This window comes from Tachypleus tridentatus, chromosome 2 (assembly GCF_004210375.1).
Source record: "Tachypleus tridentatus isolate NWPU-2018 chromosome 2, ASM421037v1, whole genome shotgun sequence".
NCBI lineage: Eukaryota > Metazoa > Arthropoda > Merostomata > Xiphosura > Limulidae > Tachypleus > Tachypleus tridentatus.
The window spans coordinates 152762337-152779732 of NC_134826.1; the positions used below are offsets into that span (position 1 = coordinate 152762337).

Here is a 17396-nt window from a genome sequence, read left to right on the forward strand (position 1 = left end):
TTGAATGTTTCACAGTAGAAGAGGAATACATGTACTACATCTAATAAATTACCAGGTGAAGTGACTGGTAGGAAGATCTGTATTTGAATGTTTCACAGTAGAAGAGGTATACATGTACTACATCTAATAAATTACTAGGTGAAGTGACTGGTAGGAAGATCTGTATTTGAATGTTTCACAGTAGAAGAGGAATACATGTACTACATCTAATAAATTACCAGGTGAAGTGACTGGTAGGAAGATCTGTATTTGAATGTTTCACAGTAGAAGAGGTATACATGTACTACATCTAATAAATTACCAGGTGAAGTGACTGGTAGGAAGATCTGTATTTGAATGTTTCACAGTAGAAGAGGAATACATGTACTACATCTAATAAATTACCAGGTGAAGTGACTGGTAGGTAGATCTGTATTTGAATATTTTACAGTAGAAGAGGAATACATGTACTACATCTAATAAATTACCAGGTGAAGTGACTGGTAGGAAGATCTGTATTTGAATGTTTCACAATAGAAGAGGTATACATGTACTACATCTAATAAATTACCAGGTGAAGTGACTGGTAGGAAGATCTGTATTTGAATGTTTCACAGTAGAAGAGGTATACATGTACTACATCTAATAAATTACTAGGTGAAGTGACTGGTAGGAAGATCTGTATTTGAATGTTTCACAGTAGAAGAGGAATACATGTACTACATCTAATAAATTACCAGGTGAAGTGACTGGTAGGAAGATCTGTATTTGAATGTTTCACAGTAGAAGAGGTATACATGTACTACATCTAATAAATTACCAGGTGAAGTGACTGGTAGGAAGATCTGTATTTGAATGTTTCACAGTAGAAGAGGAATACATGTACTACATCTAATAAATTACCAGGTGAAGTGACTGGTAGGTAGATCTGTATTTGAATATTTTACAGTAGAAGAGGAATACATGTACTACATCTAATAAATTACCAGGTGAAGTGACTGGTAGGAAGATCTGTATTTGAATGTTTCACAATAGAAGAGGTATACATGTACTACATCTAATAAATTACTAGGTGAAGTGACTGGTGGGAAGATCTGTATTTGAATGTTTCACAGTAGAAGAGGAATACATGTACTACATCTAATAAATTACCAGGTGAAGTGACTGGTAGGAAGATCTGTATTTGAATGTTTCACAATAGAAGAGGAATACATGTACTACATCTAATAAATTACTAGGTGAAGTGACTGGTAGGAAGATCTGTATTTGAATGTTTCACAGTAGAAGAGGTATACATGTACTACATCTAATAAATTACCAGGTGAAGTGACTGGTAGGAAGATCTGTATTTGAATGTTTCACAGTAGAAGAGGAATACATGTACTACATCTAATAAATTACCAGGTGAAGTGACTGGTAGGTAGATCTGTATTTGAATATTTTACAGTAGAAGAGGAATACATGTACTACATCTAATAAATTACCAGGTGAAGTGACTGGTAGGAAGATCTGTATTTGAATGTTTCACAATAGAAGAGGTATACATGTACTACATCTAATAAATTACTAGGTGAAGTGACTGGTGGGAAGATCTGTATTTGAATGTTTCACAGTAGAAGAGGAATACATGTACTACATCTAATAAATTACCAGGTGAAGTGACTGGTAGGAAGATCTGTATTTGAATGTTTCACAATAGAAGAGGAATACATGTACTACATCTAATAAATTACTAGGTGAAGTGACTGGTAGGAAGATCTGTATTTGAATGTTTCACAGTAGAAGAGGAATACATGTACTACATCTAATAAATTACCAGGTGAAGTGACTGGTAGGAAGATCTGTATTTGAATGTTTCACAATAGAAGAGGTATACATGTACTACATCTAATAAATTACTAGGTGAAGTGACTGGTGGGAAGATCTGTATTTGAATGTTTCACAGTAGAAGAGGAATACATGTACTACATCTAATAAATTACCAGGTGAAGTGACTGGTAGGTAGATCTGTATTTGAATATTTTACAGTAGAAGAGGTATACATGTACTACATCTAATAAAAAATCAGGTGAAGTGACTGGTTGAAAGATCTGAGAGCGAAACATATTTATACTGACACTCACCTTCATGAAGACTTTCTGAGCTAATAAGAGATGGTTCAACAAATCTGTGGTTAAGCTATGTTCAAAGGTTCCTATCTCTGCCATTGCACTCACATAACTACCCTGACGAAGCACTACCCCATCAGTGAACGAATCCATCTTTGTTGTAGCCGAAGAGGCCGAGTCTTGGATGTACTCTGCTGATATGTGTACTGGAGGAAGATCAATAGATGCTGAAGATGGTAGGTTAGCTTCAGATGGTGGAACCTGAGAAAAATAAAGAATCACGGTTCACGGACAGAGTGAACTAGGTTTTGACAGATGTAAGTTTTGTAACTATCACACAAGTTCTGAGGCAAGTAATAATTAACAAGTTCTTACTTAAACAGAACATCAATTTGAAGATTTTATAATTCCACGTTTTGTAAAATACACACATATAATTTCAAAACAGCATAAGATTCAACTACCACAACTAGACCACAAACAGATTTCACCTTATACAATATGAGAAAAGAAATACATAAAGTAGTTCCTCTTAGAACATACAATAATGTCAGTATGATGACAAATGGATCCTGATTCTCATTTAGTTACAAAATCTGACAGGATAACTCTGTGAAGGTTATTTGTACAAAGTATATAACATAGATGGCTGAAGGGCTGAATGTAAACAGAACTGTTGCTTAGAAACTAGTGAAAGGTCCACTTGGGTTGTAACCTCAGCAGATAACTTAGGTGCTACTCTTGGTTGAACTTACATCTGCCCAACTATTTTTGAAGTTCTACATGGCCACATGGACTGGTATTGGCTTCAGGGATTTAAAAGAGAGTACATTAAACAGGGTATGTACAACTAACACTAACTAATGTCTTGAAAAACTCTCTTGAACACTCTGTCAGTAAAACTGTGTTCTGTTTAGTTCCTGATAATTCAAGATTCAGGATACAAGGTGGCCCATGGTATACACTCAGTATTGTGACTGTTCAGAGACACAATGTCTTTATGTCACACAATATAAGGATGTTATAACAGATAAATTCTCTTTTTATTAACACAATGTTCAGCCAAGCAGGGAAAATGTTATTAGTCATTACTTGCAAGACCACACCAACATCTGTAAAATTTTACTGGCAGGGATGTGTTATCACCAACCTAGGGTGTAATATATAATAGTTTCATACCATGGTACTGAAGCTGAGTGTGTGCTCTGGCAGGTCTATGGTATAATACATAATAGTTTCATATCTTGGTACTGAAGCTAAGTGTATGTTGTGACAGGTCTATGGTATAATACATAATAGTTTCATATATTGGTACTGAAACTGAGTGTGTGTTGTAGCTGGTCTATGGTATAATATATCATAGTTTCATATCTTGGTACTGAAGCTGAGTGTGTGTTGTAGCTGGTCTATAGTATAATATATCATAGTTTCATATCTTGGTACTGAAGCTGAGTGTGTGTTGTAGCTGGTCTATAGTATAATATATCATAGTTTCATACCTTGGTACTGAAGCTGAGTGTGTGTTGTAGCTGGTCTATGGTATAATATATCATAGTTTCATATCTTGGTACTGAAGCTGAGTGTGTATTGTAGCTGGTCTATAGTATAATATATCATAGTTTCATATCTTGGTACTGAAGCTGAGTGTATGTTGTGACAGGTCTATGGTATAATACATAATAGTTTCATATCTTGGTACTGAAGCTGAGAGTGTGTTGTGGCAGGTCAATGGTATAATACATAATAGTTTCATATCTTGGTACTGAAGCTGAGTGTATGTTGTGACAGGTCTATGGTATAATACATAATAGTTTCATATCTTGGTACTGAAGCTGAGAGTGTGTTGTGGCAGGTCAATGGTATAATATATCATAGTTTCATACCTTGGTACTGAAGCTGAGTGTGTGTTGTAGCTGGTCTATGGTATAATATATCATAGTTTCATACCTTTGTACTGAAGCTGAGTGTATGTTGTGGCAGGTCAATGGTATAATATATCATAGTTTCATACCTTTGTACTGAAGCTGAGAGTGTGTTGTGGCAGGTCAATGGTATAATATATCATAGTTTCATACCTTTGTACTGAAGCTGAGTGTATGTTGTAGCTGGTCTATGGTATAATATATCATAGTTTCATACCTTTGTACTGAAGCTGAGTGTATGTTATAGCTGGTCTATGGTATAATATACCATAGTTTCATACCTTGGTACTGAAGCTGAGTGTGTGTTGTAGCTGGTCTATAGTATAATATATCATAGTTTCATACCTTTGTACTGAAGCTGAGAGTGTGTTGTGGCAGGTCAATGGTATAATATATCATAGTTTCATACCTTTGTACTGAAGCTGAGTGTATGTTGTAGCTGGTCTATGGTATAATATATCATAGTTTCATACCTTTGTACTGAAGCTGAGTGTATGTTATAGCTGGTCTATGGTATAATATACCATAGTTTCATACCTTGGTACTGAAGCTGAGTGTGTGTTGTAGCTGGTCTATAGTATAATATATCATAGTTTCATATCTTTGTACTGAAGCTGAGAGTGTGTTGTGGCAGGTCAATGGTATAATATATCATAGTTTCATACCTTTGTACTGAAGCTGAGTGTGTGTTGTGGCAGGTCAATGGTATAATATATCATAGTTTCATACCTTTGTACTGAAGCTGAGAGTGTGTTGTGGCAGGTCAATGGTAAATTTGGCTTTGCTTCCAGTAACTCCCATACTGATGACCTGTCCCATCTACAGAAAGAAATACCCAATCTTATTTTTCAAAGTACTGCTGTCAGACAAATGGAACAAATTACTAATAAGTATTCTTTTAACTATGTTTTAATATTTCTTACAAGTACCATATTGAACTTGGGACTGTAGTTAAACAAAATTAATACAAAATCATTCATGCAAAATAAACAGTTATAATCCTGTTTAAACAGTGTGTTTAAAGTCTCTGTTTATACATGTATAATGTTCTACTTATACAGTCACAAGTTTCAAGTAATCATACAAATAAATTAACTTTAATCCACTTATCATATATGTCTATTATTATTATTAAAAACGTAATGTGACATGTAAATTATCTTTAATTTGACTGTTTTTTTCCAATTTTTATAGTGTAGTTTATATATTTTTACAAGAATAAAATGGGAAAGAATGGAAGTAAATAACCTTTGATATTCCATGTTGATTAAAATATAAAAGTTTATTTTAACTTTTAATTGCATCTTTATATAGAAAAGTAACTATGACTCTTCATTATTAAAGGTTTGATTACAGTAAAGCTACTGTGTCCATCACGGGAAGTTGAACCATGGACTGTAGTGTTGTTAAGTCTCTAAAATTATTGCTGTCCAACCAGGGGACCATTTTTTAGAAGTACCTGAAAAAGTAGAGAAGACAGTACACATTTAGGGGTAGGGAGAATTTCAAGTATTTCATTACATTTCTGAAGAGCAAGAGTAGCTAGAACCATATGTATGAAAGGAAGTTAAATATGGAGGAACTGAAACCAAAACCAATGTACGTGTCACTCCACAGTTCAGTGGATGACTGAGACAATGTTCAGCTACACATCATATTAGTATCACTTTAAGCTCATCAAGTGAAAGTCTAACTTCACAGGAAGATAATTAAAATAAGAAGGATGATCAGTAGAAAGTGACCACTGTTTCAATACCTTATAACCTAGAGTGGTAACAGTGCACCACTTTATTGGAACAACCGTTGGGATAGTTACCTTCCTATATTAATACTTGTTAAGGAATCTCTTAGCTACACTTTCACGTCATTATTTTGAGTGTTTCTTATAAAATGTAATCCTTCTTTGTTGACCAACTACGACAAAGTTCAGAAATTATTTATTTCCATATTTTGGTATTTAGAAAGAAAATGAAATTGAACTTTCATAACAGTAATTATACAGAGTTAAGCACATTGTATTAAAACAAAGTTGAATGTGCAAATTAGCAAGGCAAATGGACATAACCACAGAAGCTACAAAGCTGAAGTGGAATGGGATGTATCACAACTACATTTTGGCACTGTTTGGAATTATGATATCACCACAAAATGATCAGTTTTGGTAAGAGTATATAAAAACTACTTCTGACATAAAATATTTGTACACTCAGGTCGTAAAGTTGTATTTGAATAGATTTAGCCATTCCAACACAAAGATATCCTCTGTACTTAACTACAGCAGAAAGCAAAGAAATAAGGATCAATTATGGTGCCAGGAATATCCTGAAAGAGACTTGCAACAAGTCATACTAAAGCTATGGTAAGCAAAATGCAATAGTTATAAGAGATGAGATACCATGAACACTCAGGCCAGAGGCTATAAAGCCACAACATGCCGTAGTGTAGGAAGTAGAAAACAAGTTGGGAGTTTACATGTTATAAACATATTCAATAAGATTTCCATTTGAGAGAGCATTGAAAGCCACATGTAGAAGAGTTGCTTCCATAATATAGGAGTTTAACTACAGTATATCTCCAGCAAGTGGAGAATGAAACAGATATTCATGTTATATCACATGAAGACATACTGGTTAATTCAACATATATCATTCCAATTGACTTTTATGTAATCACACTGTTGAAATGGATACTAAAAAGTTTATTTGATGTTAAGCACAAAACTCATTATAAACACTCTAACTTAAAACTGTACCACTCAAAGAAGCTTTGTCATCATCAGCCACTGATATTTCAATTAAAGAACCAGAGATCACAGTAAATACATCAAAAGTGAAGAAAGTATGAAACAATAAGCAAGGCAAGAGTAAAAGTACAAACAGATCTCAAGGAAGTAAAACTACAAAACAGTATAATTTCTGATTTGGTATCTTTCAACTTTATCAAAGAAAGTTAAACACCTAAAAGGTCCTGATGAAGTGTAAATGACATCACAGGTTGGAATAATGAGATTTGTTTTCCACTGTGCTCAGATGTAATAATATTTCCTGTTATGAGAAGGAATGAAGTAGAGAGTTCAGGAAGCACATTATGAAGATGAACTGTTGTTGACACAAAGTCACGTGATTGGTCATCACTTTGATGTGATGGATCAAACTGTAGACTTCAGCATTTTAAGAAGGCTGTAAATTTTTCAGCCTTCTTATCCACCAGGGGATGGCCAGGTGCCAAAACCAACAGTAAACTAAACTAATAGTTACATTTCTATCAAGTGATATAATAATATACTGCAATTACATATTTACCATTCTTGAACACTAATGAATATTCACAATAATTTAGTGTTTATTATTTTCCAACATAATTCTAATCTGGTATTTAAAAGGCCACCTGTAACTTATAAAGAAGAAGGTGACATACTTACATTAAAATAAGCATCCAACTGTAATTAGCTTTAGATAAACAATACCTGAACACTAAATTAAGCAACTTTTATGAAGCAGCTCTATGAAGGTGGAAACATTGGTAGAGACAATTTACACTGTAATACAAGTATCACCTGGTACTGAGCCTGAAGGGAGGGCAGAAGAGCAGCCCCCCACAGTAAGACTGTCAACAATGATGCTGAACTGTATAATGATCGGGTGGATTAAGTGATGCTCTGGAGCAGCTGTCCTGTAACTACGGTAAATATCCACCTGTGGCTGTGGGGAATGGGAAATCACGCCAGTCCCGTAGTCCTCCGTGTGGCGGCTACAAAAAGAGCATCAAAACTGATTCAAGCAGTTTTCACAATTATGTCACAAAATGTTGACAAGTAATTCTGGAAGCAATGAATAGCATTTCTCTGAAACTACTGACAAGTTACTTCACAGAGGTGATCAGTTATTATAGAAAACTAATGAAGCTGTTGTGTGTAAAAAATGATGCCCAGCACATCTGAAATAAACTTTGTGTGAAATAAAAATATTTAAAGCACATTAATACACTATAATCCCATAGTTTCATGTATGTCTTAATACAGAATTTTGTTGTATTGCAGGTACAGTACAATTTAAAATTTTATGTATTATTATCATTATTATAAGAATAATACTAAAGAATTGACACAATAAAATGTTAAAATAAGATATTCTGAGATTATGTTATTAAACATTACTCCATATAATAATTTAGAAAATACTCATATTAATTAGAATTCTTTACTCCACATGACGTAAGGTTTTAAAGACTTCAATTTGAAAGTTATTTAAACTATTTTTTTGTTTATGTTATAACAATTAAAATAGCATAAAACCTTAACTAATATTTTAACAGTATACAAGTTTAACAGTTCTTCATTTTATAAAGTAATATTAAAAAATATCCTGATTCCCCCGACACATCTTCTCATCTATATTTTATCTCCCATCCCCTCAAACAAACTACAAAATTAAAAGTAAATCACTCACATAAAATTATCATTACTCAGACCAATCATAACTGTTATATCCTTCAATTTTGTTTGGTTACAAATAGAAAATCAGACTGTATTTCAGAACAGCTAGTATGGGTATTAACACTTTTATTGATAAGCAGAAAACAACGTTTCAACCTTCCTAGGTCATCTTCAGGTTAACAAAGGAGAAAGTCAGACTCACCCATCACACTCTCTCTCTTTCAGGATATATTCATAGTTCTCTTTCACATTTAATTATACAGCAGCCATAACTAATAGAAAATTAAGGTTTTCATCTATCAAATTATATTTTGTATTATATCGTGTTCTGAATAGATAACCATTAATTTCACTTACACTAGAACTTCAAATGGGAATCACAATGACTACCTTTGATGAATTTGTAACAGCTCATCACAGTTAGAAAGCCAGAAAAATTGTGTTTGTTAGAGGAAATTGTCTGATTTTGGTATGTTATTAGTCTATGTTCTTCGACATGTAGTTAAATAAAAGTTATTTAATGCACTAGTACTGTTAGTATAAAAAAAGTTGAGTCTCATACACAATCGACAGTTAAAGAAAAAAAGATTTGACAAGTAATTTATTTATTGTTTTTCACGTTTGTTCATTTATTATTCTAATAGTAAGTAAAAATATAGATCCATCTAGGTTAGTTATGGTTATATTATGTAAAATAAACAACAATTAATAAAAATATTTCAAGAGGCACACATGAGAGCATAACATGACTTGCATATTCTCCAAGTGATTTACAACTTACAATGACAAAAGTTCGTTTGTTTGTTTTTTTGAATTTTTCACAAAGCTACTCGAGGGCTATCTGTGCTAGCCGTACCTAATTTAGCAGTGTAAGACTAAAGGGAAGGCAGCTAGTCATCACCATCCACTGCCAACTGTTGGGCTACTCTTTTACCAACAAATAGTGGGATTTACCGTCACATTATAACGCCCCACGACTGAAAGGGCGAGCATGTTTGGTGCAACAGGGATGCGAACCCGCAACCCTCAGATTACGATTCGCATGTCTTAACACGCTTGGCCATGCCGGGCTCCAATGGCAAAAGTAATAGACACATTTCAAAGGTCAATACAACAATAAAAGTTAATTAAAAATAGATGTATATTGTTATAAGTTTAAAGATACTTAGGATAAAAGAATCTAGTTTCATATGACATTTGAAGTCATTCTAGAAAGAAAAAGACAGTAATTTAGATTTATTTTTTGTAAGGGTGTTACAAGGTTAGTCAAATTGATCAATCTTGTATAAAGATGAAAATCATTTTCCACACAAACTATTCAAAATATATAATTGTTGTATGTAAGAAAAAACTCTGGACTTTAGTTTACTGAAAATAGTTCTCTAAAAATATGATATATTTGTATGTGAAAGTCATATAATGTTAACTGAATATAAACACACTACATCAAATAATTTTATACAAATATTAAAGGGTCACACTGTCAGTCAAATCGATTGAGCCTGTGTAGATATTTTTTTTTTTGGTTTGTTTGGAATTAGGCACAAAGTTGCACACTGGGCTATCTGTGCTCTGCCCACCATGAGTATCAAAACTCAGTTTTTAGCATACTGCTGTGCCGCTGGGGGCACCTGTGAAGAGAGAGTTAAATTATCATATGATCAATACTAACTCTTTCACAATGGGCTTGGTATAATATACACAAATTTCTCTACACATTTGCACAGTTTACATATTTGCACGAATACTTTTAATACAGCAAATGAACCTTCACACAATTTAGTAGACTTTCAGTAAATATTACAAGTATTTTATATACAAAAATACCAAATTTTTTAATAAATATTTTTACTAAAGAATTCGTTTGTAAGGATAGAATCTTTTTTGTTATTAGTCTGAGTGCAAAGTTATTTCATGCTTTAATTAAAAAACTAAATATTATTTGCATAATTTCTAACATCCTAAATACATTTCAAATGTTTGTTTTTAGTACAACATTGTATTTTGTTATTTTCTATACTATAACTGTGTGTGGTCTGTCAGTTGACCAACCTAGCAACCATCATTACAAACTTGGGAAATAAATATAAATTATATTTTCTTCATGCTAAAATGACTACATATTATAACATGAAAATACAAATGTTTAGTCTAAGTAGCTTGTCTCACATATTGCTATATATTTACATATTTTATTATACTGACCTTCCAGTCATGTGTAGCTACAATTATATAACTTGCATTGATGTGGTGCTTGTAAACTCATGTTAAGTGTCCAGTAATATAAAACTGAACTTAAGTCTTCCCTGTGTTTCAGTTGACTAGTATTTTGTAATATACAATCAAATTTCAATTATTATACATTATATACACGTATACAGACTGCTACTATTTAGAAGTACATTAATAAGCTTATTTCTCTTAAAATAAGTGTAGCAAACAATTATCTCTTCTAGTTATGATTTTTGAACTCTGTTGCTATGCCTTTTAAAATTTTGCACACGTAGAATATCAAAGTTTTTTTAAGTTTTATATATACAAAATAACCAAAAAATTATAAGTAACTATACTGATATCACAAAATTCCACTGTAATTTATTAAGTTTAATAACTACACTATATTTAGGTTTAACAAAACATGAAACTTTGAGCAGACTAAAGACACAACATACCACCTCTAAATCTTGAATCATGGTAACCCTTTCACAAATTAAAATGTCTGAGAAAACCACTAGGGGACATTCTAAGCTGTCTATTGGTTATTCATGTTATATACTGAAGTAAGTTCTAATTCTAAACAGTTCTACATTCAACATACCATGCGACTCACTAAAATATATATTTAGGTGGATTGTTTTAATATTTAATTTTAAATTAAGAAATTAACTCATATATAATATTAATGTTTGAATTATAATCTACAATTTTATTCCAAACTTACTGACATAAATTCATGAAATAGTAGTTCAATAAAATTTTGAGTGCAAGTCAATAAATACATGGCATGGCCTTTGACCTGTAGTGAAAGGGTTAAGGCAACTACAAACTAATGTACAACAAAAACTTAGGAACACTTTAAGTGAATTAATATCTTTGTTACCAGATATGTCACCAGAGGCTGTGTATGAAGTAATTTAATTACAAAAATGTACGAACTACCAGAGGCTGTGTATGAAGTAATTAAAAATGTACTAATCACCAGAGGCTGTGTATGAAGTAATTTAATTACAAAAATGTACCAATCACCAAAGGCTGTGTATGAAGTAATTTAATTACAAAAATGTACCAATCACAAGAGGTTATGTATGAAGTAATTAAAAAATGTACCAATCACCAGAGGCTGTGTATGAAGTAATTACAAAAATGTACCAATCACCAGAGGCTGTGTATGAAGTAATTACAAAAATGTACCAATCACCAGAGGCTGTGTATGAAGTAATTAAAAAATTTACCAATTACCAGAGGCTGTGTATGAAGTAATTAAAAAAATGTACCAATTACCAGAGGCTGTGTATGAAGTAATTAAAAAAATGTACCAATTACCAGTGGCTGTGTATGAAGTAATTAAAAAAATGTACCAATTACCAGAGGCTGTGTATGAAGTAATTAAAAAATGTACCAATCACCAGAGGCTGTGTATGAAGTAATTAAAAAATGTACCAATCACCAGAGGCTGTGTATGAAGTAATTAAAAAATGTACCAATCACCAGAACTAACCACAAAAACAATGCAATATTTTGCACACATACGAATACTGTGATTTTTCACTGAATAATTTCATTAACACATTTTCCTGTTCCTTTTACCTGTAACTAGTATGACAACATCAGACCAGAAAATTCACAATCCATCATTTTTAGGGCAAGGCCATTTGGCCTTGGATTTTCTCTCATTTTCAAAGGCATCAAGGAATTAAGACTAAAGCACACATTAATGTTGATGGAAAAGAAGTGAGTTTCCCAATTGGTTAATAAATATGACATTAGTGTTTTTCACTGGGGCTTTGGAAGGTGGCCTATTCTTCCAGATTATGTTTATCAGGTAGGAAAGTATTAACTTTAACCAATGAAACGTATGAAGTAAGAATACACCAACTTTAAGATTTCAAATAAAGAGGTATCATACTGACCTAAAATGCTCTTTGACCTTAATAACATTCCTAGTTTTTGCTCCATTCTGACCCCAAATGATGTTTGACCTGATAATTGTGTACATCTTTTAGGAGACACTTATTAATTTGTCTAAATTTGACAAAAATGAAGCAAAATCCCTCAGAGGAGAAGGTTTTCAAGATTTGACCTCTGATGATCTTACAAATTATGAACAAACTTCGGCATCTCTATCAATTTACTAATTTTTTAACTTTTATACTGATCAGATTTACACATAAAGAGAACAAGTTTTATAAGATAACTAGCTTTTGATTCTATCTTGACCTCAAACAACCTTTTAACTTAGAACTGTATATAACTTTCATGCACTTCTATCTGTTTACTATTTTGTCTAACTTCGAGAAGTTTAAAGAGCTAATTTCTACCAACAAAATTCAACATGTTTGACTGCTTGGCCAAGGTTGTCTGTAGGTTGTATGTCCAGTGTTTGTGATTCCCAATGGTTTTGCCTTTACTACAGTAATCAAAGGACTATTATACTGGTAGTTAAAAAACAGTTTCGCAAACAATAACAGTCATTCACCAGATAATTAAAAAAAAAACCTCCTCACTACGTTAGAAAAAAGAACAAAAATTAAAAAGGTTAATCAAATAAAAATTATAATGAGAGAAAAGAAATAACTAAAACAATAATCCAGATTTAAAGCAGAAAAATAAGTTAACAGAAAAAAAAGACAAAAACAAACTAATACGGTATATTTTTACCTTTCAAATAAACAGCAGTAAGTTAGCTATGGAAGATAAAAAAAAAAAAAAAAAATGCTTGTCATGTGTTACGTATCTTAGTTAATAATTAGGGCTCCAAACCAATTCAAGAAACCACTTCGAATCATGCTTTAGACTTACAGTAATTTGTACATCAAATAACTTTATACACTCACTTGATCCTGGAGGACTGACGGGAGGACCTTAGTTCTTGTAATGTTGTGGACAGCTGTCTGCTGCTCCGGGTGACCATACCGTGAAGAGCTACGGGATGCTGCGGTATGTTTATGTGAACTGGGCCAATAGTCAACAATGCTGAGTTTCTGTTTTTTCCTTTCTTACTTTGACTGGAACACAGAGCTTGTGATTTTCCTACAGACATCTTCACAACAGTCCTAAGAAAAAATAACATTAACAATGAACACCTAGTGGCACTTTCTTCACAAATGCTAACATATTCTTAAATTGAAACATGAAACATACTTACTTACCCTCACACCACTGCTATTACTATACTTGTAGAATTTCCTTCCCTTGTACTTAAGCATTCTTCTGATCTTTTACTTGCTTTCTCCAGTCTTTTATTCCTCACTTAAATGCCCCTGGTGGCATTTGTCTCGTGAAACTTTCCACCTATTTCAATGCTCCCTCTCCTGGTACTGTATACACGGACCTCCTTCAGATAATAACATCATCACTTCATTCAAATTGACCCCATCACAGTCCAGCTCTTATTGAGAAGGAGGTCAGGAGTGTGTGAAAGAGTTTATTAATATCAGAAATACATTTTCAACTTTAAAAAATATTCCAAAACATATTTACCTCTTCTTACACTACACTTAGAATGCATATTGATAAGATAAAGTGACTGGTTAGTCCATTATCCATATAGAATGCATCTGAATAAATCACAGGTGTGCTAAGAAGACATAAAAACTGCGTAACACCCAAAACAGGTATGTGCTTCACCCAGAACAAAATTAATCCACTGTGGGTGGAGTTTTACATGATCCATCATTACTACTGCCCAGCCCAAACCAAGTAGCCAAAGTTGAACTTATAGGGCTATGGTCCATATGTCCCACATCGATGATTAGGGCATTTGAACTGCAATGTATATACTTATAATAGGATTTCAACCAGTAGCTATAAAGTGATGCATTTCAAGCCACCAGAATCAGATCTGGGATTATTAACACTCACCCTCACTTCCCAGCTACATGGGTAAATTTCATTAATCCTCAGAGTCATGTGAAGGACATGGAACAAACTGTGCCCCACCAAGGACCTAGAATGGGACCACTGTGCATTCAGAATTACAAAGAAACAGTGGACCCTCTTCCATGAACAATGTACTAAATCCATATTAATCAAAAAGAAGTGCTATGCTCAATCCAACCACAAAGCTGAGCATCAAATCTGATGCAGTATTATGAATAGACTATCACATGGGCTGGTGACTCTCCTACCAACATGTAAAAAAAAATACATCCAGGCTCTTGGGTAAGAGAAGCCCCAACTTCACTCTTTTCTCCAAGAGTGGAGGAAATTCAGTTGAAAACTTTGAAGAAAAAAACTATATACACTATCCCAGTGACTGGAAACCAGGTATGGTAAGGACTCCCTAATTACACAAACAGAATATGGGAGGTGGGGGTAATACATGTTGGGGCAGCTTGATGAACAGTGCTCTGAAAACAGTACAATAGGTGAACCAAGTTCCTTAAATTTTTAAAAGCAAACTGACCCTGATGTATTCAATCCAATGATTAGCAGGGATGGAGAAGATGATCTCAGGTTTTACTCATGATAGTCTACGAGTGGTGGTACAACATAGTACAGTTGTAACGTCTGGTCCGCCTCTAGGTGGTCTTATGGAACACCTCATTTCTTCATATACAACCTATACAAAGTAAAATGTGGTGATGGTTGCCAGCACAGAATTGGTTTGATAAAAGCACACTTGCATGAGACATTTGCCATGGAATGTGATCCTGTAAAAAGAAGATAACAGACCTAAGAAAGTAAAGAGACAATAATAGTAATGAAAATACTATAATCTAGTGGATGTAGTTAAGATAACTACTGAAGGTAGTTGAAAGCCCTCAGAGGAAGATACTGGCAGATCAAGCAAATAATATGAGATAAAAGTGTTGGAGGTGGCCCAAATACCAGCTCACATGATATCCTCCACTGTGTCACTAGAAACATGGAAATGTGAAGACTCTGATGAGATGTGACTTACACAACTCTTCTCACCTCCAAAGAGAGCTCAAACTAAGCAATAAGTATCATTTTTCATACACACCTCAACAAAGTAGCTAGGGATGAATATTGGGATACTGAAGGTCATCATCTAGTCTTTCTAAAGGTATTTGAGCAGGGAACCTAACACCTTAAGGCCTGCAATGGACGTAACAAACAATCAGGATTAGAGGGAACCTAACACTTTAAAGCCTGCACTGGACGTAACAAACAATCAGGATCAGAGAGAACCTAACACTTTAAAGCCTGCACTGGATGTAACAAACAATCAGGATCTGATCAGTCACAGAAATGAAAAACAGTCGTCAGATGAATCAACAAAAATGGTTATACCTCTCTCACTAACTTCCAGTGTTGTAAATAAGAAGGACCTGTTTGGATATAGGAGGATGTAGGTAAAATGATAAAGTATCCTGTGCACAAGCAGTACGAGCAACTTTGACTGATAAGCCCAACTTATATAAGGTGATTCTGAAAGATGTGAAATTCTTGTCAAAGAGCCAGGTCAAGAAACAAGTTATCATTGGCACTTGGCACTTATGGACGAAGTGGATTCAACTTCCTAACTATACACCATTGTTGATGTGTGTATTATTTCTATCGTGGGACTATGAAAAGATTGAAACACATACACAGCATTGTAATTTAAGTTAAATTATAAGTTAAATCTTGATGCTGTGCTAAGAACCATATAACCTCCATGCATGAAGTTTGTGCTTTAGAGTAGATAGATGTATGATGTTGGATCATGGCTGTTGCAACAGAGACTGTCAAAGAGAAAATGGTAGAGATGTGCCTCAAAGCATAGCAGATGTGGAACCATAGTTGATCCAGTCCAATACTATCAAAAGAAACTGACAAGAGGTTGAACAAATTACAGCTAGAACTCTGGGTAACATATTAATCAGAGGAAAGGCATAGAGGTGCAATTCTATCTTGTATTGACTGAATGCATTTATTTCCAATGTGCAAGGGTGAGATACCAGATACCAAAATTCTGGTAGTTGAATATTACAACAAGTGCCAAATGCATTGATCAGCAATGTACCAAACCAAGAGCAAAGCCAATGGTATCTTATGATGTAGCATCCATTCTGTTTGGATCAAGACATTTGATCTGCCACCAACTTCATCAACCCATGATAATAAAATGGGAGTGAGCCCAAGAAAGAAGATCGAATGTTTGAAAACCAAGAGACCTGGACTGAGTGCTCCCTTGACAGAAAATGTAGGACATGCCCATAGAACTATCAAAATGAAGCATGACAATTTTTCCTTTTAATAATTCCAGCCCTTGAAAATTACTTTCTGAATAACCAAAGATTCTACAACATTGTGAAGGAAAGCCTCAACATCCATCCATTTGCCCTGAAATTCTTGACCATTGAGATACACACCACACACATCACCCTTTGAACAGTCAGAAGTTTTAAAACATTGTGTTGGAAAACCTTGTCATCTGTTCATGGGCCCTGGAATTCATGACCATTTACATATGCACCCAATCCTTGAAATGAGGAATTCATGAAGAGATGGATCTCAGATGAAACGATAGCAGAACAACTATTATAGGATTATTCTGATCTGGACTACCTCGTAAGATTGAAGATATTGATCCAAATAAGAAGACTTGTGAACCCAGTGAATCACTATTCATGATTCGTTGATTGTGTGAAGACCTCTGAAGGGGTATTATGTGTGCTCATCTCAAAGGAATGAGGGATTAGAGAAAGAATCATCCATGCAGTGGGAGAAAGAGGGGTAAGTAAGAGTCATACAGCATTTTCTATAGCATGGAGTCAGATGGGA

The 17396-nt window shown here is 33.9% G+C and overlaps 1 protein-coding gene across 1 annotated transcript in view; it reads right to left on the reverse strand.

The window, feature by feature from the left end:
* Positions 1-17396, reverse strand: part of LOC143245650 (bridge-like lipid transfer protein family member 1) — a 252531-nt gene that overhangs the window by 89363 nt on the left and 145772 nt on the right. Inside the window, 5 exon segments of the mRNA XM_076491999.1 lie at positions 2103-2348; positions 4739-4828; positions 7566-7604; positions 7606-7759; positions 13499-13717. Of these exon segments, the coding sequence (XP_076348114.1) occupies positions 2103-2348; positions 4739-4828; positions 7566-7604; positions 7606-7759; positions 13499-13717 (748 nt within the window).